Genomic DNA, 23,470 nt, shown 5'->3' on the forward strand with positions numbered 1-23,470 from the left:
GTGGTCTTCACTCGTACTTATTTTGTTCATCATCTTTCTCCTTCATTAGCACTGAGGTCCACAGGACAGACACTTGGTCTGTTTTGTCCACTGCTGCACGCCGGGGCCCTCGTGGGGCCTCGATGACTGTTCACGACTGGACGGGGGACAGTGGACTGTCCCTCTGTCACACTCCACGTGGGTTCCTGTTGAGTTGCCCCCTGATTCACAGAGGTGCACACTTCAGTTGTCACCTTGCCCGCTTCTCAGACAAGCTGCCTGCCTTTCTGAATGTGCAGGTTTGGTGGGGGACTGTGTAATGGTGGGGTCTCAGCCACACCCCCAGTGGCCCAGAGAGTCCAGCCCATTTCTTACATTTCAGGTATATTTTCCAATCCTCAGGTAAGGGGAGAGAATTTTTGAAAAATTTTCTTCTTCTTTCATGGGACCAGTAATTCTGATTTTGAGGGAGGTCCCTGGTGGCCCAGTGGTTAAGATTTCATGCTTCCACTGCAGGGGGCACAGGTTGAATGGCAGGTCAGGAAACTAGTATCGCACACGCCAGGCAATGAGGGCAGAAAAGGGGAAAAAAAGGAAGAAAAAAAAATTTGAGTTTGTAAGTTTCATTTCTTAAATCTCTCCTGTGTTTCCTTTTAGCAGGTGGGTAGCAATAGATTATTCTCACCTTGATAGAAAGTAAGCGTTAGTGCCAGCGAGACCACCGCCTTTCAGAGTTTGTGACATCTGTTAGTTACAGAGTCAGAAGTCACTGTGCTGTTAACGAGAGAAGCAGGTCCTCGGCTGACTTCGCTGACCATTAGGTATTGCGTGAGGCCAGTGTCCTCTGGCAGGACGGGTGCTGTGTCGTCCCCCGGAGTAAAGTGTGGCAGCTTAAAGCCAAGCAGTCACAGGAAGGAGGGCCTGGGGCTGGAGGGCCGGCCCTGTGATTTCCCGGGCAGGGCTGGCCCAGCGCTACCTGTGTCCCGAGCTGGGCCAGCCCCGCATGATGTAGCTTCCCCTCGTCAGGGGGGGTTCTCGGGCCTGAGGCTCGTGTGTGTGTCCCTCTCTTGCCCACAAGCTCGAGAACAGATCCATCGTAATGAAGTTTTCAGTCCCCGCTAAAGGACAGGTCCAAGGACAGTGTATGCTGGCAGAGGAGATGTTGTGACATAAAGGCCATTATTTTAATGGGGAATGTCAGGAGCTGACTGTTACTAAGATTGCCGGTATTACATTTAATTAGGAAGTTAGGTATTTTTAGCACTGGAAACTATGTCAAACCGAAATAATACATTTTTAGTTAGATCTGTACTAACAAACTGATTACATCCTGTATAAAAGTAGTTTTAATATAACTAAAGGAAAAAAAGTGAAATGAATGCTATGGCTTTTTAATGAAATAGAAACGTGGATTAATTCTAAAACCTGAAGACTTCCTTGGTATGTACAGAGGAAGAAGACTCCTCTAGTCTTAAGGCAGCCAAAGAAACAGAAGAAGAGAGGAACGTCTCCAAGGGGAATGAATTCCAATTAAGCCACAGCGTCATTTTAGAAATTAAATGTGTGATTAATGGCACATGGCCATGTCTTCCTCACCGATGATCTCAACAGGTAGCTAGGATGCGTTTTTATGAGGACGAAGGAGTCTCCATTTCTTTCCTTTTACCAACAACATCTTGCAATTATTTGTCTTTTAACAATAATACAGACACATGACTACTACAAAATAATCATTCTTTTCTACGTTTCCAATACTAACTTCTACTTATATTCTGTTGTATGATGAATGTAATTTGGGGCACCCAGTGGGTTCACGTGAAATCTTTTAGGCCAATAGCACATTGTCAGAAGTGTTATTTTTCAAATCACCATTGGCTATGCTGCCAGCAGTCTGATACCACTGGGCGAGAATGCTGCTTTTCAAAATCAGTGGACAAAATGAGATCTTTATTTCCATATGAGGCACAGAAAGACAAGACCCTGGGACCCAAGGAGAGGCCTGGGTTTGGAGCCAGGCATGGGACCATGTCCCAGGGATGACATCGACCTTCCAGGCTCGCTCTGGTCTCGGGGAGGGTGATGAGTGTATGGAAATTTTTATGAGCTGGACAAGTGCCCGTGGCTTTATAAACTTCACTCTTTTCTGGTCCAGGCTGGAAACCAAGGCCTTCATCTTGCATTGTTCCCTGTCACAGATGCTTCTTTCATGTTTTAATTTAATCAAAGTCCATTAAAAACAATATATGGCACCCATTTGAATACTTCAGTTTGCAGTTTTGTAGTATTATAAACTACTACCATAGCTAAATTAAAACCTGATAACGTGTTGTTGTTTAGTCACTATGTCATGTCCGACTCTTTGTGACCCCATGGACTTCAGCCTGCCAGGCTTCCCTGTCCTTCACTATCTGCTGTCCGAGGGGCTCTCAGAAGTATTCTGCAGCACTACAGATCAAAAGCATCAATTCTTAGGGACTCAGCCTTCTTTATGATCCAATTCTCACATCCATATGTGACTACTGGAAAAGCTATAGCTTTGACTTTATGGACCTTTGACAGCAAAATAATGTCTCTGCTTTTTAATACACTGTCTAGGTTGGTCATAGCTTTTTTTCCAAGGAGCAAGCGTCTTTTAATTTCATGGCTGCCATCACCATCTGCAGTGATTTTGGAGCCCCCCAAAATAAAGTCTGTCACTGCTTCCATTTTTCCCCGTTCTATTTGCCATAAAGTGATAGGACCTAACTTGTAGGTAACTAAAACCTATTGACTGTCTTGAACATAATTATGAAGAGAAAACGTATGGATGGTTTGAAGAGAAGAGGTAAAGAAGAGACGCTTTTTTGTAATCTATTTTTAAGTTTTAGGATGGTCGATAGGGCCATCGTTGGTATAGAATATTTTTATAAAACCATGGTCACTTTTACATAAATTCATTCATTCGGAGACATTTATATACTAGGTCAGCTATTAGGTTTTGTGAAGACACAAGGTGTTAAAACCCTGTCTCTGACTTTAGGGAACTCACATTCTAAAGAATGTTTTTTTGGAGGTACCTTTAAACTTACTTCATTTCCTATTAAGCTGTGTGAGGTGAATAAGCTGTCTGTGTGGCTTAGACTTCAGTCCATTTTAGGTGAAGTTCCTGTTTTGAAAAATTTCTTACAGTTAATGGCATCTAAACGTGTGGGAGAATTTCCCAAACTGACCATTTGGATGCAGATTCTTTGGTCTCTTGGGTCAGCTGTAGGATCTGGTACTCAGATTACAGGTCTCAAGCTGGTCCTATTTTGTCGAACCTTTGGACATACATGAAGCTGCCTGTGTATTATCACAGCTTCTTGGATATGAAAATTAATTGAGGAGATTTTTGCCATTGGCTTTAGGCATTTGCTTTTTGTTGTTGTTGTTGGAGGCTGAAATAGAGGAGGAGCTTTTAAAACCTTACACCTTATATCTTCGTTTATTTACTTACTCATTTACTCATTTATTCCAGAAACTTCCATCAATGCTGTGTGGCCATTGCTGGGTGAGGCAGTAGTAATGGAACTTGTGTGTGTGTGTGTGTTAGTTGCTTAGTCGTGTCCGACTCTTTGCAACCCCATAGACCACAGCCCACCAGGCCCCTCCGTCCATGGGATTCTCCAGGCAAGAACACTGGAGTGGGTTGTCATTTCCTTCTCCAAAGGAAACTATAGAAAGAAAGAAAGGGAAGTCGCTCAGTCGTGTCCGACTCTTTGCAACCCCATCGACTGTAGCCTACCAGGCTCCTCCATCCGTGGAACTTGGATAGTATCAATTCCTAGTTCACACGGAGGTTCCAGTTTGATAGAAGAGACAGATCAATGCAGTGATATTCACAGGGCAATTGTGGGAGCTCCCAGGGGCGGTGTTCCAGGCGGGGGTGGGAAGAGACAGGGAGGGCCCCCAGCTGAATGTCCAAGGTAAGAGCCAAGCTCAGGGCTGCCTGCCAAGCTCAGTGCGTGGCGATGCTGGAGCCGTGGGTCCAGGAGGAGGGAAGCTTTGAGGGACAGCTGTGTCGTGGGACACACCCGGAACCGGGGGTGGATAAAGATGAAACTGAAGGTAGAACTGAGGAATAGGTTTCCTTGGGCCATTGATAGAAAGTTCCAGTATCCCCTTTATTCTGAAGCATGGGGAAGCCACGAAAGATGTTCAGAGGTGAATCGTGAAGCCGGGTGTGCGTCTCCAGCAAACACACGGGGCTGTATCGGGGGGAGACTGGAGGCAGCGCGTGTGCTTGGGAGGCTTGTTCCAGTTAAGTGCGAGGTTATCCTCCTGTGGTTCAGAAATACAGAGCAAGAGCCCGAGTTTAAAAGAAGATGAAGCAGCTGAAATGGTCGGGGCTTGCTGCCTGGTTTGCGGGTGGGAAGGAGGGAGGAGGCCCCACCTGGGGGACTGTGCAGCCCAGGAGGATGTGCAGGGCCGCCCCTTCCCCATGCCCGGCCCGGGCCACCCCACGGAGGAGCCCCCCCGCCAGTCCTCCCCGCTCAGCCTTTCTTACGCACCTTTGGCACTCACCACTTCCTGCCTTAGACCACAAGACCCTGGGGCTAAGCTTTGTACTTGTGTGATCTTTGTATTTTTCATAAAATACAGCAAGCTTTTTTGAAATTGATTAGATGTTAAATAACTTCCATTTCATTGATGCAAATGAATAGGACTCAGCATTGAGTCAGGACATGCTGAGAATCCTTAACTAGCTCCCTACCTGGAGTCTGAAATGGCCCCAGAGGTTTTTTGTTGCTTGTTTGTTTCTCGTTTGTCTTTGTTTTCTGGTGGTTGTGGGGGACGCGGGCTGAGGGTGGGGAGTTTCAGGATCAGGAATGAGGCTGTTGATCATGAGCGTATGCTGAGGGTTTATTCCAGGACCAAATCTCAGTGATTCCAAGCGGCTGCTTTCTAGTGCCCCTTCATAACTGGCCTCTTTCTCAGAATTCTGGTGTCCATTTCTGCTGATGGCAAATCTCTGTCCGATCTCGCTTTGTCTTCTGTGCACCCTTTTTTCATACTGGAAATCTATTATTCATTCCTACTGAGTGTAATTGAGGCCTTTGATCCTCCAGGCTCTGCAGGGACAGATATCAAGTCAGCAGGTGGCTGTAGAGAACCTGAAGAAAGCAGCTGACGTGCTGTTAGACTCCAGGGGATCTTTACTCCCTGCCAAGAACGACATCCAGAAAACACTGGGTAAGTGTGCAGCGTCCTCGGGTCCGGTCTCGTGGGTAAGCTCTAAATGAAGGTCTCGCAGCAGACAGGGCGGCATCACTCGCTAGGACATTACGTCCCTTTCACTGGGAAACGGCTCCTCTCAGTCTGAGCGAAGACACGCCCTCCTTGGCAGGTGTATTAGCGTCTCGGCAGTGGGGACTGGTTGTGTGGTTTGCAAAGAACATACTCAAGTTTTAATTTAGAAAATATAGCAACACTTTTTACAAACTTTTATTTTATATTCGAGTATAGTTGATGAACACTATTTTGTTACTTTAAGGGGTACAGCAAAATGATTCAGTTATACATGTATCTATATTCTTTTTCAAATTCTTTTCTCATAGGTTAGTTATTACTAAAATGCTGAGTAGGGTTCCCAGGGCTGTACAATAGGTCCATGTGACTGTGTACTTTCTGTACGGCAGTGTCTACTTTCTTGATCCCAAACTCCTAATTTATCCCTCCCCCCAGCATTTCCCATTTAGTAACCGTAAGTTTGTATTGTATGTCTGAGTCTGTTTCTGTTTTGTGATTAAGTTCATTTGTATCAATATTTTTAGATTCCACATATAAATGATATCATATATTTGTAACTCTCTCTCTGACTTCACTCAGTATGATAATCTCTAGGTCCATCCGTGTTGGTGCAAATAGCATTACCCTGTTCTTTTTATGGCTGAGTAATATTCCATTGCATGTATGTATTGATACCACATCTTCTTTGTCCGTTCCTCTGTCGATAGACATTTAGGTTGTCTCCATGTCTTGGCTGATGTAAGTAGTCCTCCTCTGTACATTGGGGTGCCTGTATCTTTTCGAATTATGGTTTTCTCTGGATATATACTCAGGAATGGGATTGCTGGATCATACGGTAACTCTATTTTTAGCTTTTTTGAGGAACTATTCTTCCCACTGGCTGCACCAAATTATATCTGCAGCAACAGTGTATGAGGATTTCCTTTTCTCCACAGCCTTGCCAGTGTTTTAGTGTTTGTGGATTTTTTGGTGATGACCATTCTGACCAGTGTGGGGTGATACTTCACTGTAGTTTTGATTTATATTTCTCTAGTAATTAGTGATGTTGAGCATCTTTTCATGTGCTTTTTGGCCATCTGTATGTCTTCTTCAGGGGAATGTCTGTTTAGATCTGCCCATTTTTTGACTGAGTTGCTAGTTTTTCTGATATTGAGCTGCATAAACTGTATGTTTTGGAGATGAATCCCTTGTCAGTTGCTTCATTTGCAAATATTTCATCCAATTCTGTGGGTTGTCTCTTCATTTTGTTTATGGTTTCCTTTGCTGTGCAAAAGCTTGAAAGTTTAATTAGGTCCCATGTGTTTATTTTTGTTTTTTGTTTCCGTTATTGTAGGAGGTGGATCCAAAAAGACACCGCTGCGATTTATGTCGGAGTGCTCTGCCTCTTAGAGTTTTAGAGTATCCAGACTTACATTTAAGTTTTTTAAAAATTTATTTTATATTTTAGTTTATTAAAAAAGAAATAATGTGCAATACTCAGAGAAAGTAGACCCCAACAAGATTCTTTTGGTTGTTGGGATTGGGCTGAGCTAGATTTTCAACCTATAGCCAGGAGCAGAAGCTTGAGAAGTCTTGTCAAGAGTGGGAGCTCGGGGGTAAGCGGTTGAAATGTCCCCGCTTCTCCTCTCCTGGGGTCTGTGAGTGGCCTCACGGGGCTCTTCCGTGACCCTGGAAACTCTGCTCAGCTACACTGATGCTTGGGCCTCGTCTCACACTAGATCGTGACTTTCTGGAGAACAGAGCTGTTACGTTACCCTTGGTATCTACTCACAGTATTTAGTTTAAACTAAATGCACAGTGGATTATCAGTTAGCATTGCTTGTTGTCTTACTGTATTTTTTGTTTTGACTTTGCTGCTTTTCCTGTATTTAATGTGTTGTTTGACATGATTAAGTATTTGTTGGTGTGAAATGCTTGGTGTGAAAATTTCTTGGTGTTCAAGGTGGATTTAGAAAAGGCAGAGGAACCAGAGATCAGATTGCCAACATCCGCTGGATCATAGAAAAACCAAGAGAATTCCAGAAAAACATCTACTTTTGCTTTATTGACTACACCAAAGCCTTTGTGTGGATCACAACAAACGGTGGAAAATTCTTCAAAAAATGGGAATACCAGACCACCTGACCTGCCTCCTGAAAAATCTGTATGCAGGTCAAGAAGCAGCTGTTAGAACTGGACATGAAACAACAGACTGGTTCTAAATAGGGAAAGGAGTAGGTCAAGGCTGTATATTGTCACCCTGCTTATTTAACTTATATGCAGAGTACATCATGCGAAATGCTAGGCTGGATGAAGCACAAGCTGGAATCAAGATTGCCAGGAGAAATATCAATAACCTCAGATATGCAGATGACACCACCCTTAGGGCAGAAAGTGAAGAAGAACTAAAGAGCCCCTTGATGATAGTGAAAGAGGAGAGTGAAAATGTTGGTTAAAAACTCAACATTCAGAAAACTAAGATCATGGCATCTGGTCCCATCACTTCATGGTAAATAGATGGGGAAACAATGGAAACAGTGACAGACTTTATTTTCTTGGGCTCCAAAATCACTGCAGATGGTGACTGCAGCCATGAAATTAAAAGATGCTTGCTCCTTGGAAGAAAAGTTATGACCAACCTAGACAGCATATTAAAAAGCACAGACAAAGGTCCGTCTAGTCCAAGCTGTGCTTTTTCCAGTAGTCGTGTGTGGATGTGAGAGATGGACCATAAAGAAAGCTGAACACAGAAGACTTGATGCTTTTGAACTGTGGTGTTGGAGAAGACTCTTGAGAGTCCCTTGGACTGCAAGTAGATCAAACCAAGTCCATCCTGAAGATCAGTCCTGAATATTCATTGGAAGGACTGATGCTGAAGCTGAAACTCCAATACTTTGGCCACCTGATGCAAAGAACTGACTCATTTGAAAAGACCCTGATGCTGGGAAAGATTGAAGGTGGGAGGAGAAGGGGACGACAGAGGATGAGATGGTTGGATGGCATCACCGACTCAATGGACATGAGTTTGAGCAAGCTCTGGGAGTTGGTGATGGACAGCGAAGCCTGGCATGTTGCAGTCCACAGGGCCACAAAGAGTCAGACACAACTGAATGACTGAACTGAACTGGTGTGAAATAAAAATCCTAACACAGCAAATGATTAACAGACCTTTCACCGCAACAGAGCTGGCATTAAACTCTGAGTTGAAATTTTAGGTAAAGAGAAGGATGAAGCTTTGCTCTTCTAAAATCACTCTGTCTACTTAATATTCCCTTTATGGGAATGGAATCTAAAAAACAGTGGGGGTGTGTGTTTGTGTTAGTCACCCACCAGGGAGGCCCGATATATATATATGTATATGGATGGATAACTGATACACTTTGCTGTACTGCAGAAAGTAACACAACATTGCAAATCAACTGTACTCCAATAAAAATGAATTAAAAAAATAAAACCACTCTGTAGAAGAGATGCCTTTTTCGTTTTTACAGACATTCAGAATCTTTAAAAAAAAAAGTTTTTTTCAGATGACTTATTTCCAGCTGTATACAATATGCTTCTTCTAACTTACAAGAAAAATGTTTCATCTTATTTATGATTTTGTATTCAAAGAAGCAAGAACCCTGGAGGCAAAATGTCAGTAATAATGACCATAACCTCTGCATTGTTTCAAGAAAATGTGAAAGAAATATATGAAATTTTATACTTTTTCTGTTACAGTATTTCTTTCATGGATTTAAACAGGGATGTCTTGTAATTTCTTTTTTTTATCAGTTTTTTTTTTAATTGAAGTATAGTTGAATTGCAGTGTTGTATTAATTTCTGCTGTACAGCAGTGATTCAGTTGTACCTGTATATAATTCTTTTATAATGTTCTTTTCCATTGTGGTTTATCACAGGATATTGAGCACAGTTCCCTGTGCCATGCGGCATCCATCCTGTATACAAAAGCTTACGTCTGCCACCTCCCCCAACTCCATCCCTCCCCGACCCCCGCTCCCTTGGCTACCACCAGTTTGTACTCTAGAGACATTCACAATCTCCTGATCACACACCTTGTCCTGTACTTTTCAGCATGTATATATAGATACTCAGAGATGCATGTGTATTTATAAATTTCAGATGTTACTATCTTAACATATTATGTGCATTATGATTATAAGACACAAAAAAATGTAATATGTTAAAGTATAAGATAAAAATATGAGTGGACGTTATAACATGTTGCTTCTCTGTCCCAGGCGCTGGTTACTTTGGTAACCACTGCTGAGAGGAGTTGGGTACAGGGACTTGGGGGAGAAAAAAGACTAGTATTATGTGTAATTCTATGACTTGAAGAAGTATTTTGACATTTTCCCCATTGTTAAGTGTACACAATTCACTTGCATTTGTTTAAAAATATGTGTTACGTTATTTAACATATGTTACATTGTTTTCAGACTAAAAACTTCTCTCTGGCATAGTTTTCTAGGAATAAGTGAAAGTATATTTACAATATAGAGGAGTTTCTCTAAGATCTAGTTGACTTCTAAGAAAACCAACCACTTAGAAAAGTAACATTCTAAAAGTAAATTTTGTTTGTACGTTTTTCTAGAGTAATTTTTAGTTACTAAAATTAAGAATTTAGTGATAATATTTTATTACTAAGTCCAAAAATAAACTATGCATTGATTTAAAAAACTTTTAATTGACTTATAGTTGATTTACAATGTTGTGTGTGCTAAGTTTATTAAAATAGTGACTTTGCTTGGGAAATCACTTGCCATGGCTGAACAGACAGCTTGGTGCCCCGGCGAAGCACAGAGGTGCCCATGTGAGAAACGGCGCACCTGCCAATTGTGACCTGCAGTTCAGGTGACCTGCTCTGTGACTTGCACAGAATCGTGAACGTGAGCCTGCTCTTGCCTGCCCTGGGCACCTTGGTGCATATCAAAGACTGTCCCTTCCCCACCCCCTCCCAGGGCCTTCTTAGTGTTTTCATAAAAGGAGCAAGACTGACTCTTTAATTCATCCCAGCCTAACCTCTCAGTTAGGTGAAAACTTGTCAAACTATTTTCTCATGATATAATATTAGAACAAACAAAAATTATATGGAATATGTTCCATGGGCCAAACATAAGAATATAAGGTGTTTCATTTTTATAGAGATGTTTCAGGTCAAAAATTTTCTTCCATTGAAACATTCTATAGTGTATCAGATGATGGCATTCAGAAATCATTACAATTCTTTTCAGAATATTGGACAGTAATTGATACTTGATGATTGTTTTCCAGAGAGGCAGGTTGTGGGGAGGAAAGGAGAGGGGAATACATTAAAAACCATTGTTCTTTGAATTTCTCATTGGTCTGCCATATAGAATATAGGATGTTAAAATGTAGAGCTTTATATACGAATGAAAACTAGCCAGAAAGATTTTTTTTTTAAGTATCTTAAGTCTTCAGAATGGAAACTAATCTCATCTGATAGGTCAGCCTGTTAACTTTGTTTTTTTTCTTCCCTTTTTGTCTGCTATTAAATTTATCAAAGAAGTTCAATGTTAACTTTAGAAGCGTAATCTCAACTTCCTTCATTTTATGTGAATTTTCGTTGTTGTCTGTTTTCTATTAACATTTGCCTTTGCCACCTTCTATGTATTTGAATACTTTGCTTAGGATGCAAAGGATGACAAAACCTAAATGTGATGTGTGTGTATGAGAGACAGCAAGAGAGACAGAGATAGAAATAATTTTTATGTGTAAAGGTGAATTCTGAATAAATCCTTAGGAGTGTATGTTTTTCCTTGAAATCAGCTCTGTGCGGCTGTCCCCTTCCCCCCCCCCCCCATAGTTATGAAATGTGGCTAATTTGAAATGTCACATTGAGAAACCACCATGTATTCCAAAGATTGGCTATCTGGAAATCTTTCATTTCTCTGGGACAATTCAGATGTTTACACATTCCAAAATCTCTTTTCAAATCCAGATGATATACACACTTATATGCTAGTCAGAAATCTCCAGCTTTTTATTTTCCACTGGGACCTCTGCTTTCTGTTTTCAGGTTGTCTTGGGGCTCTGATGGTGCAGATATGAATTTGCCACTTAAATCTTTTCTTCTTCTTCAGCTCTAGTGTGGGGATTTTGTGCTTCTCCTTAGCGTATTCTGGAAAGGAATGGGGCAGAGAGCTCTTAGTGGTTGACGTTCCCTGATTCTTTTGGCCTAGATGACATTGTCGGGAGGTACGATGACCTGTCCACGTCTGTGAGTGAGCGGAACGAGAGGCTGCAGATGACGCTGACCCGCTCACTGAGCGTGCAAGACGGCCTGGACGAGATGCTGCTCTGGATGGCGGGGGTGGAGCGCTGCCTGCAGGAGCCGAGCCAGGCGCCCCTGAGCTCCAGCGCTCTGCAGGATGTCATCAGGAAAAACATCGTAAGTGACTTGAGACAAGCGAGCAGACCACTATTCAGTGGAAAAAAAAAGAGCATCTCAGATTAGTTAAAAAGTGTGGATGCTTTCATGCTCTGCCTGTCTCAAAGCCTTCACTCATCCTCACTACACATTTTCATCCCTAAAATTCATATATCTTGGATTCCCCATGTGCAGACATAAAATCTCTATATAAAGTGTTAGTCTAACATTATTTGCTCGTTTATATATATATATCCTCCTCAACATATGGCCTTGGGTTGTAAGCATCATTCTAGATGACAGAAAGTACAACCCTCTAAATTTTCTTTAGGGAAAAACAGAGACTTATTTTCCCTGAGAACTTGAACTTGTGTATAGTATTGGGTTCTCTGGCTAAAATAGCACTTGATATTGGATAAATTAAAAATAATCGTAGTAAAGTTACTAAGAGAGTAGATCTTAAAAGTTTTTATCACAGGAAAAGAATTGTAACGAGGTGTGGTGGTGGACGTTACCTAGACTTATTGTGGTGATCATCTAGCAATATTTCCAACTATTGAATCTTCATGGTATATGCACGTGTGAACTCAGTCGCTTAGTCATGTCCGACTCTTTCAGACACATTGAATTGTAGCCCTCCAGGCTCCTCTGTCTGTGGGAGTTTTCAGGTGAGAATACTGGGTTGCCATTTCCTTTGCCAGGGGATCTTCCTGACCCGGGTTTGAACCCACATCTCCTGTGACTCCTGCACTGGAGGCGGATTCTTGACCTGCTGGGGCATCGGGGGAGCCCCATTACGTTGTCCAGCTGAAACTGATTTACTGCTTAACATTATTGTAACATAACGTTATATATATGTCAGTTATATCTCGGTTAAAAGTTATATTGAGAAAAGTGTGATAGGCTCCAAAGATGGGGAGACTTAAGATGAATTTAAGGCATAAAGAGATGTCCCCTGAGTATAGCAGCGTGGAAGTAGTGCTTGCACAGTCACATGTGTGAAGCGCCATTCCATGAAGGAGCAGAGAGGGGCTGCTTGAACCTTTCCTGAGCATCACTCGTGGCAGAGGGTGTCCCCGCATGCTGGGTCCTGTTTGTTCGCCCAGCTTCAGCCCGCTGCCCAGGAGTTAATCAGATCAGTCTTGTGGTTGTCTGGCCTTTGGAAAACCAGGAGCGTGGCTAATCCTTGGGCTGCGGGAGATCCCGGGGTCGCTGAGTGGCAGCCGCCTGCCGCGTCTCCAGGGCAGCCGGCCAGCTGTCTCCAGGCTCCCTGGTTGGCCGGGGCGGGGGCTGGCTTGCTCCAGGACCCCATCAGCTGGTCTGTCACTCCCGTTAGCTTCCATAGTCACAGGTGGCTCAAGCTTCTGTTGTCACGAATAGTAATTTTTACAAGCCTGTGACGTCGTTTGGTTCATTTCAGATGCTGGAGCAGGACATCGCGGGGCGACAGAGCAGCATAAACGCCATGAATGAGAAGGTGGAGAGGTTCACGGAGACCGCTGACCCATCCACCGCGTCCTCGCTGCAGGCCAGGATGAAGGACTTAGCCTTCCGCTTTGCAGAAGCAAGTCACAAACACAAAGAAAAACTCGCCCAAATGGAGAAGCTCAAAACCAAAGTGGAGCGGTTTGAGAACCTCTCAGAAAAGCTCCAGACCTTCTTAGAAGCCAAAACCCAGGCTCTCACTGAGGCCGATGTTCCTGGGAAGGATGTTACTGAGCTGTCTCAGTTTTTGCAGGTGTGTCTGCCGTGGAATTCACAAGGCTGATCAAGTATATCAGCAGCCAAGACAAGCACATACATTTACAGGCAGAATTACGATTAACAGGCATCAGTTAAATTGCTGATGGATTGGAAAAGATCCCTGCTTTTCTCCTTTAAAACTTCAGAGCCCATCTCCTCCTTGAGGCCTCTGCTCATTGCCCGAAAGTGAACACCATCTCTCATTTTCTGTGTATCATAGATAATATGCATATCTTATTCCAGAACTCACAGAGTAGAATGTAGAGTGCATTTTTAAATTAAAGTTCACCATGTTCTCTTTCAGACAGCCTGCCTGCCTGTTGGTTTATACTTAGATCATAGGCAGGATCGTTCTGTGACATTCTGAGTGGGGTTATTTGCGTCCCATACCTACAACTTGATGGAATGCCCTTTGCAGATCTAGCAACATCCTATATATTGTTTTATTTTTCTTACTGAAGTCTAGTTGATTTTCAGTGTTGTGTTAATTTCTGCTGTACAGCAAACTAACTCAGCTTTATATGTGTGTGTGTGTGTGTTGTTGTTGTTGTTGTTGTGTTCAGTCGCCCAGTCAGATCTGACTCTTTGCAACCCCATGACTGCAGCACGCCAGGCCTCCCTGTCCCTCACCATCTCCCAAAGTTTGCCCAAGTTCATGTCCATTGCATCAGTGATGCCATCCAGCCATCTCGTCCTCTGACGCCCTCTTCTCCTTCTGCCCTCAGTCTTCCCCAGCATCAGGGTCTTTTCCAGTGAGTCAGCTGTTTGCATCAGATGACCAAAATATGGGAGTTTCAACTTGAGCATCAGTCCTTCCAACGAGTGTTCAAGGTTGATTTCCCTTAAGATTGACTGGTTGATCTCCTTGCTGTCCAAGGGACTCTCAGGAGTCTTCTCCAGCACCATAGTTGGAAGGCATCAATTCTTTGGAGCTCTGACTTCTTTATGGTCCAGCTCTCACAACTGTACATGACCACTGGGAGGACCACAGCCTTGACTATACAGACCTTTGTTGGCAGAGTAATATCTCTGCTTTTCAGCACACTCTCTAGGTTTGTCATAGCTTTCCTGCCAAGAAGCAAGCATTTTCTGATTTCATGGCTGCAGTCACCATCTGCAGTGATTTTAGAGCCCAAGAAGAGAAAATCTGTCACCCCTTCCACTTTTTCCCCTCTATTTGCCATGAAGTGATGGGGCTGGATGCCATGATCTTAGTTTTTTGAATGTTGGATTTTAAGCCGGCTCTTTCACTCTCCTCCACCCTCATCAAGAGGTTCTTTTGTTCCTTTTCACTTTCTTCCATTAGAGTATCATCTGCATATCTGAGGTTGTTGATGTTTCTCCTGCCTATCTTGATTCCAGCTTGTATGTAACTCATCCAGCCCAGCATTTCTCATAATGTGCTCAGCATATGAATTAAACAAACATGGTGACAATAGACAGCCCTGTTGTACTCCTTTCTTCATCTTGAACCAGTCAGTTGTTTCATACGGGGTTCTAACTGTTGCTTCTTGACCTGCATACAGATTTCTCAGGAGACAAGTCAGGTGGTCTGGTATTCCTATCTCTTTAAGAGCTTTCCACAATTTATTATGATCCATACAGTCAAATTCTTTGGCTTAATCAATGAAACAGAGGTAGATATTTTTCTGGAATTCCTTCGCTTTCTCTATGATCCAGCAAATGTTGGCAATTTGATCTCTGGTCCCTCTTCCTTTTCTAAACCCAGCTTGGACATCTAGAAGTTCTTGGTTCACATAATGCTGAAGCCTAGCATGCAAGATTTTAAGCATGGCCTTACTTGCATGGGAGATGGTGCAACTGTCCAATGGTTAGCACATTCTTTAGTATTACTCTTCTTGGGAATTGGGATGAGGATTGACCTTTTCCAGTCCTGTGGCCATTGCTGGGTCTTCCAGATTTGTTGACATACTGAATGCAGCACCTTGATGGCATCATCCTTTAGGGTCTTGAACAGTTCTACTGGAATTCTGTTGCATCCACTAGCTTTGATAATAGCAGTGCTTCCTCAGACCCACTTGGCTTCACTCTCCAGAATGTCTGGCTCTGGGTGGCTGATCACACCATCGTAGTCACCCAGTTCATCTGGATCTTTTTTACACAGTTTTTCTGTGTATTCTTTCCATCTCTTCTTGATCTCTTCAGCGTCTGCTAGGTCTCTGCTCTTTATGTCCTTTCCTGTGCCCATCTTTGGGCAAAATGACCCCTTGGTATCTCCAGTTCTCCTGAAGAGATCTCTAGTGTTTCCCCTTCTGCTGTTTTCTTCTAGTTTTATACACGAATCATTGAAGAAGGCCTTGTCTCTCCGTGCTGTTCTTTGGAAATCTGCGTTTAGTTGGATATACCTTTCCCTTTCTCCCTTGCTTTTCACTTCTCTTCTCCCTTTTGCTCTTTGTGAGGCCTCCTCAGATGACCACTTCACCTTCTTGCTTTTCTTTTTCTTTGGGATGGTTTTGTTTGCTGCCTCCTATACAGTATTACAGACCTCCATCCATAGTTCTTCAGGCACAGTGTTTACAAGTTCTGATCCCTTGAATCTATTCGTTACCTCTGCTGCATATTCATAGGGGATTTGATTTAATTCATACCTGGCTGGCCTAGTGGTTTCCCCCACTTTCTTTAGTTTAAGCCTGAATTTTGCTATGAGAAGCTGTTGATCTGAGCCACAGTCAGCTCCAGGTCTTGTTTTGCTGACTGTTTACGGCTTCTCCATCTTCGGCTACAAAGAATGGAATCAATTTGATTTCGGTATTGGCCATTTGGTGATGTCCATGTGTAAAGTCATCTCTCCTGTTGTTGAAAAAGGGTATTTGTGTATATATACAAATATGTATGTTCTTTTCCATATTCTTTTCCATCGTGGTTTATCATCAGGTACTAAGGTTCTCCGTGCTGCGCAGTAGGACCCTGTTTATCCTTCTGCGTATAAGAGTCTGCCTCTGCTGATCTCAAACCCCCACCCCACCCCTCCCCGACCCCCTCCCCTTTGGCACCCACGAGTCTGTTCTCTGTGTCTGCAGCAACATCTCATGTTGATGTTTTGTAGGAATCAACATCTGAATTGCTAGAACGCAAGAAAGATCTGGAAGTTTTGCAGAATCTCTTAAAGGAGATCTCCAGCCATGGCTTGCCAGGGGATAAGGCTCTGGTTTTTGAAAAAACAAATAATTTGTCAAAGAAATTCAAGGAAATGGAGGACACTGTCAAAGAAAAGTAAGCACCACTTAAGACACTGAATTTTATTCCACTTGATGCTAATTGGAATGCATGATTTTTATTTCCTTACACAGATACCTGGAACAGTTTTGGAAACTTGAAAATAAGCATAGGGCTGCTTTATAAGTACTTCTATGTTGCTAATTCTTTTGCTGTTAAAATGAAGTGTATTTTTGTTAAATTATTTAGGAGGGAAAATAAATTATTCTTAAATGAAAGTAGAAAGCATTACGTGAGGAGCACGGCAGTGGTAGTGTTTTACTGAAAACAGTCTAAACTTCCTTTAGTCTAAAACCTTCAGCAAAAACCTTGAAATAACCTTGAAAGATAGCCAGTGGCCATGGCTTTCTGGACTCAGTTCAGAAACTATGCATCAATCCAGTATAGTGCTTGATGCCTTTTTTTTAAAAAGTAGTTTGCTTTTTAAGGAGTTGTATATGAGACATGATTCCATGAACAAACAAGATACAAAAGTGAACCTAAATTAAGGTGAAAAGCTGCACAGGGGTGAGCCTTGTGACTGAACTTTTATTGAATATACTGTTGATCTCATGCTAGTTTAAAATATATACCTGGCTTTGCCAGAGCTCATACAGAAGCACCCCCCAAAGACAGAAAGTAACCATTTCTCTTTCAACTCTTTTTACTTCTTTAGAATTCTCTACCTGAAACTTTTGCGTGCTGTGGGAACTACTCATAGAGCTATCATTTCCACCCCGTTTAGTTCACATCACACAGAAGGAATAATCTTGGTTTCCCTGGGGAAACTATAGGTTGGTTTTTCTGTCAAATGGACCCAGTGGTAAAACCGCGTGGTCCTTAGTGATTAGTTTAGCAGCCACGGACTCTCTGCCGATAATCCACAGCCCTGCACATGCACACACACCATCCACAAAGTATCCAGGGACCAAATCCAGATACCAGACGTGTCCTCAGAGCTGTGCATGTGCCAAGTGGTGCCCTCCATCTCTGGTGCTGAGTGTCCAGGGAGATCTGTGTACAGTTCACCGTGGAACTTTCTGAGTGCCTGTCGGGGGGCCTGTCCATTAAAATTCAGCATCACTAGGTCTCACCTTGTGTTTTAGAAACTCAGTCCTGTCCTCTCTAAAGACCCAATTGTCGTTCAGTTGCTGATTCACGTCCACCTCTTCACGACCCCGTGGACTGCAGCATGCCAGGCTTCCCTGTTCCTCAACGTCTCCTGGTGTTTGTCCAAGTTCATGTCCATTGAAGACCAGTTTACGCATCCACTAAATTGACAGCACAGGATGAAATGTCTGGATGGCATCACCTACTCGATGGACATGAGTTTGAGCAAGCTCCGAGAGTTGGTGATGGACAGGGAGGCCTAGCGTGCTGCAGTCCATGGGGTCACAAAGAGTTGGACACGACTGAGCGACTGAACTGAACTGAACTTGACTGTAACGCAGCATAGATACCACTGGGTGGCGCTGTGTTTCCCTCATGTCGGTGACTTGCGTTTCCCTTCTGGTTCTCAGCCTGCTGGCGTTCAGCACCGTATAAAGCAGACAGATCAAAGCACACTGACTCTAAATCATGTTAAAAGATGTTTATACGGCCTTTAGAGTTTGTGTAGCACTGTAGAGAGCTGTTCCATATGGGTTACAGACATCATAGCTGTTCTGTCTTGATCTACGGACTCCACTGAAAATATAGACAAGGACTTCACTGATTTCACTTGCCACCTAGGAAATCTTTCCTCCTATATGTGAGGGTTGGCATGTGCATGGGCGAAGATTTTTTTTCCTTAATGTTAAATCTGATATAGAAGTAATAATTTGTTTATTAGTTATGAGTCCTTTGGAGTATCTCTCTTTGTGGCTTAAATTCATCAATGATGTTTGTGATCTAGAAAAGAAGCAGTATCTTCTTGTCAAGAACAGATGGGTGCCTTTCAAGTCCTGGTTAAATCATTAAAATCATGGATAAAAGAAACCACAGAAAGAGTTCCCGTTGTGCAGCCTTCTTTTGGTGCAGAAGATTTGCAGAAATCTTTGGAAGAAACTAAGGTGAATCACTGTCCGTATTTGATACCAAGTTCTCATTTGCCGATGTTAGGAATGATAGGTTTCCTTTTCATAGGAATAGGGATAGAGGCTTCCTATTCATGTTAGATCTTCATGAATATGCAGTGTATTTTGGTGAAATTTGGAAATCATGACATGGGTTTAAGTGAACCTTTTAAAGGACACAGACTTGCCGTCTGTTTGCTTTTTACAGCGACGTGTTAGTGAGTTGCTAAGTGGTCCAAGTTTCTTTCCCCTACAACTCAGTTGTTTTTTATACTGTTTCTCATAATGTTAATAAGAGATGCTTTTCTTCAATTCTGCATTTTGCCCTAGTTTGGACATAATCACTCCAACCAGTATCTGAAGATAGAAGTTATTTGAATATTTTGTCATCTGACTCAGGTCTAAAACTTAAGACCAGTTATGGCAAGATTTCTACTCCAAATTTGTGGAGTTGTGTATTTTTTAAAATTCACTGAAGTTTTTACCTTATTTTTGTTTGCTATTGAGTGATATTTATCTAGTACCTTTCTATGATTTCATTATTTTTATTCTTTTTGTGATGGTTTTAGGTATGTATAATTTGAGTAGATATACATGCGTATTTTGACTATTCATCATTTATATGCTTTATGTAAAAATACAGGTATTTCTACTTTGAATCTTATTATTTAACATATGCACGTTTGTTGTTTTTCTTTTGTCCTTACATTTATTCCACCTGTTTATTGTATGTTTGAAGCTCACCATGTAGTCTAATTTTTCTTTTTAAAATTTTGTTGGGTTGCTTGAATCTCCTTTGTTATGTACTATTTGAAGTTAAAAAGTGTATGTTCTGTTTATTGATTCCAATGCTGGAAGAAAATAATAGGATGAGTTTTAGATATTAAAAAATTCATTGAAATTTTGATAATTAAAATTCACTGTTAAGTGGAATGCTGAGTTTACATTTTTAAGAACAGTTTCTAGTACATCTCTTCTTGTAGCTTGGCTGTCGCCTAGTACAGTTTGCAGACTTACAGTTGACAGTTACTTTGGAACTTGTGGCAGCTGGGGGTAGCCCGGCCTCCACTGTGGCTGGGAGCAGAATTCAGGATGGACCCGACCCCGCTCCTCACTGCCAACAGCGTTAACAGTCACCTGGGCTGTTGGAACGAATAGAGATGCTATCCTTCTCTTCCATCCACTCTCCCATAAGTCAGAAGCCACAATCGTCGCTGTTTTAAGATATGTTTAAGACCCTAAATTATAATGTGTAAGTTGGAAAAGATTACTAAGACTGAAAAATAATGTATTTTTATATCTCAAGAAACTACAGGAGAAGTGGACCTTAAAAACACCAGAGATTCAGAAAGTCAGCAACAGCGGGAACTCTCTATGTAACTTAATAAGCGCTGTAACAACCCCCGCGAAGGCCATAGCGGCAGCAAAGTCAGGTATGTGCCTTGTTTACATTTGTGGGAAAACCCCTAAGAATTGGGTCCACCCGTGTTTATTTCATGTGTGTATGTTATTTCTTTTAATTAATGCATAAAATAACCTCAGAAATACAAAGGGAAAGTGACAACACATATGACGTGTCTAAACACACTAAATGGTACCAAGGAAAAGTGTCTGCACTGTTCAGATGTCAGATCGCTTAGGTTTCAGTGCGATTTAAAATGTAGCCAAATTCATCTGTAAGAATAAGGAGCATTATATTGGGAAAGGGGAAAGATTGGATTCCAGTTTCTTTGTTTTTACCTTCATTGATGGAAATGTAGAAATTCTGTTTGAAATATTTGATAAAGAAATGCGTCTGGTCTCCTGGGAAAGAGGGAGGTAAGCGGAGGAAAGAGGGAGGTAAGCGGAGGAAACAGGTTTGCTTTTTTTTTTTGTTAAGTGGACCTCTCTTAATTTATTCCCATCTGCTTTATTCCTTTATTCCCAAAGAAAACAGTCCTGTCTTACGTTAGCCAGCATGTCTGAATCACAGTCTTTATCATGCTTCTCAACAGAAAGGGAGAGTCTTATATAAATAAGGGTTCTAAAATTTAAGTTGTAGATAGGGTTTTAAGTTGAAAACATATTTATATCGTTGTCACTATCAGGTTTGAAATAATCCAAGAGTAGACTGCAGGGAGATCTCGCATCTTTGTTCCGAGAGTTTCTGAGGATCCTCTGTGGTCTGTCTGCTCTTTCCACCCCCGACTGTCCCCATTGTGAGGCTGGCGTTCAGCTGGGCCCCTCTCCCCCACTGTGCATTCTGCTCTATTAATCCCATTTCCGGCAGCACGCACAGTATATGTATGTGATGATCCCTCCTTTCTCTCCTGATCAGATTTCCTGAAATGTCAAGGTTTTGTTTTTTTTTTTTTAAAGGGAAGGAATTCTGTGGTGTTTTATATTAGTTCTTCATGTCCTCTTTGTATTTGTAATAAGCAAAAAACATTTTTCCCTGCTCTGTAACAACTCCCAAGCATGGTAGAAATTAACCTTGAGTATCTACAGGGCATTTTCACTTCCATTTGAAATGCCATGGTGTGTGATTTTTCTTTTAAGGGGACAACTCTTAGGTTAAGATTCAGATATTTAAGTGTTTTTGTTCAGACTTGTTCTTGTGTGTTTAGTTGGGGGAAATGTGTTTTGGAGAGAGAGCCAAGGCTTACATGAGAAAGTCTTAATTGATTTTTTAAAAAATATTTTGACTATGAAAAAGATACCAATGCTAGATGCTTATAGAATTAAAGAGAAATAGTTACTACCACTCACGGAGCCGTTCCTATTTCTAGGCAGTAGGGTGACTGTCTTTAATTCCCACTGGGGTTTCGTGAGCCAGGTCTTCCTCTCCCCAGCAGCAGGGAGGGCTAGATGCAGCTGTGCAGACTCACAGGGTCATCAGTGGGCTGGGCTGTAAGCTCGGGTGAGATGTACACCAGGGCCCAGGAGCCCAGCTCCTGTGCCTCCTCTCCCTGTGTTGATACAGCATGGTTTCTTTTACTTCTGACGTTTCTTTCATGTCTTTTCACATTATTCCGCCTCCATTAAACCCATGAAAAGACTGTCACTGCAGCAGACAATTTCAGTTCCTTACATTGAGATGGATGTTCTCCTGTCCATCAGGCATTTATGCTCCAAGCAATACACGCTGTAACTAGCTTCTGTGCTTCAGTGACTGTATCACTAAAATAACTTCAGCATTAAAGCAACATTACCCCGAAATTGTCTTATAGATGAATAGTTAATGATTAATGTATCAATAATCTAAAGTTTCTGAAACTCTGGAGTTTAAATTGATCATGTTACCACTTTAGGAGTAAATTTTATGCAGAAGAGAAGACATAGCTTGATCTTTTAAACCTTCGTTTGATTTTGAAATTGAATCAGTATTTTAAATTTTTAAATATAATAACATTTAAAAATACTTACTGTTTATGGGGTTTGCTTTAATGCCACCTGGACTTCCCTGGTGGCTCAGATGGTAAAGAATCTGCCTGCAATGCAGGAAGCCTGGGTTTGATCCCTGGGTTGGGAAGATTCCCTGAAGAAGGGAATAGCAACTCAGTCCAGTATTCTTGCCCCGAGAATTCCATGGACAGAGGAGCCTGGCGGGCTACAGTCCATGGGGTTGCAAAGAGTCTGACACAACTGAGCACCTATTTTTTTTTAATGCCACCTGCTATTAATGCACATGTAATATGACAGAAGTCTATGATGACTTCAGTTTTAATACTTTTGCAGGTGGAGTAATATTAAATGGTGAAGGAATGGCCACAGATACTCAGGAAATTTTGGCAAATAAAGGTAAATAGTAACTTTAAATGCTTCTTGATTAAATAACTTGGTTTTGTTTTTTTCTTTTTTTTTTTTGAGAAAGAGAAAATATTTTTAGGGATAAAAAGTAGCTATGTCAAAATTTCAAACTTTGAATTAAAATGGTATGAGAATAATCATGTTCTCCATAGATAACATATTTATATAACATTCTATGCAATTTTGTTCATTTGAAGGTAAAATCTGGTCATTCAGTTTGGCATTTGGTTTATGTTTCCTTCTTTTGGGTTAATTTGAGATATTTTCTCACTTATGGGATAACATTATTTGAGCTATTTTTTAATTTGATGCCTGAGGAATTAGTATGTAACATTTTATGGTTTGTGTAGTTTATTCCATTTAAAATATCTATCTCATTTCACTGGTATTATGCTGTGTCCCTAATGTATTGGTCATGAAGTAGCATTGTAAGATGATAGTAACATTTCAGTTCTAAAAACTCGATGACTTTATCATAGCAGACTTAATTTTGACCATGTATTGAGTTGGCCAAAATAGTTTGTTCAGGTTTTTCAGTAACATCTTATGGAAGAACCCTAACAAACTTTTGACCAACCCAACAGAAGGAAATAGCACATAAAACCAATTTTTATTTCTAGAGCTCTAAATACCCTGAAAATGTATCAGTATTATTTTCTTTTTTTCTTGCATTTAGGCTTAACATCCATTAAAAAGGATATGACTGACATAAGCCATGGCTATGAAGACCTTGGCCTCTTGCTTAAGGACAAAATAGGCGAACTGAGCACCAAACTCTCCAGGCTGCAGAAGGCTCAGGAGGAGTCCAGCGCCATGATGCAGTGGCTGCAGACCATGAACACCACTGCCACGAAGTGGCGTCAGGCGCCAACACCTACGGACACCGAGGCCGTGAAAAGCCAAGTCGAACAGAACAAGGTATCGTCTGCGGGCCCGTTTTCGGGAGACACAAGCGAGCTGATCAGGGCCCAGGATGTGCCCTCGGACTCATGAGCCGGTTCTGGTCTCCTGCTCTGTGACCCTCAGCAAGTCGTGGGCCCGCTTTGTTGGA

General features: G+C 41.9%; 1 protein-coding gene across 11 annotated transcripts in view; it reads left to right on the top strand.

The window, feature by feature from the left end:
- The window catches only part of DST (dystonin), a 512,241-nt gene that overhangs the window by 380,653 nt on the left and 108,118 nt on the right, over positions 1 to 23,470 (top strand). For all 11 annotated transcript variants that reach the window (XM_081519063.1, XM_081519065.1, XM_081519069.1 and 8 more), the window contains 8 exons: positions 5,067 to 5,190; positions 11,430 to 11,638; positions 13,038 to 13,355; positions 16,428 to 16,594; positions 18,471 to 18,627; positions 19,937 to 20,063; positions 22,348 to 22,410; positions 23,096 to 23,337. In XM_081519063.1, coding sequence (XP_081375189.1) covers positions 5,067 to 5,190; positions 11,430 to 11,638; positions 13,038 to 13,355; positions 16,428 to 16,594; positions 18,471 to 18,627; positions 19,937 to 20,063; positions 22,348 to 22,410; positions 23,096 to 23,337 — 1,407 coding nt within the window. The remainder of the gene's footprint in view (positions 1 to 5,066; positions 5,191 to 11,429; positions 11,639 to 13,037; positions 13,356 to 16,427; positions 16,595 to 18,470; positions 18,628 to 19,936; positions 20,064 to 22,347; positions 22,411 to 23,095; positions 23,338 to 23,470) is intronic.

The sequence above is a fragment of the Giraffa tippelskirchi genome, chromosome 8, assembly GCF_054371585.1.
Source record: "Giraffa tippelskirchi isolate mGirTip1 chromosome 8, T2T-mGirTip1v1.2.pri, whole genome shotgun sequence".
Lineage (NCBI taxonomy): Eukaryota > Metazoa > Chordata > Mammalia > Artiodactyla > Giraffidae > Giraffa > Giraffa tippelskirchi.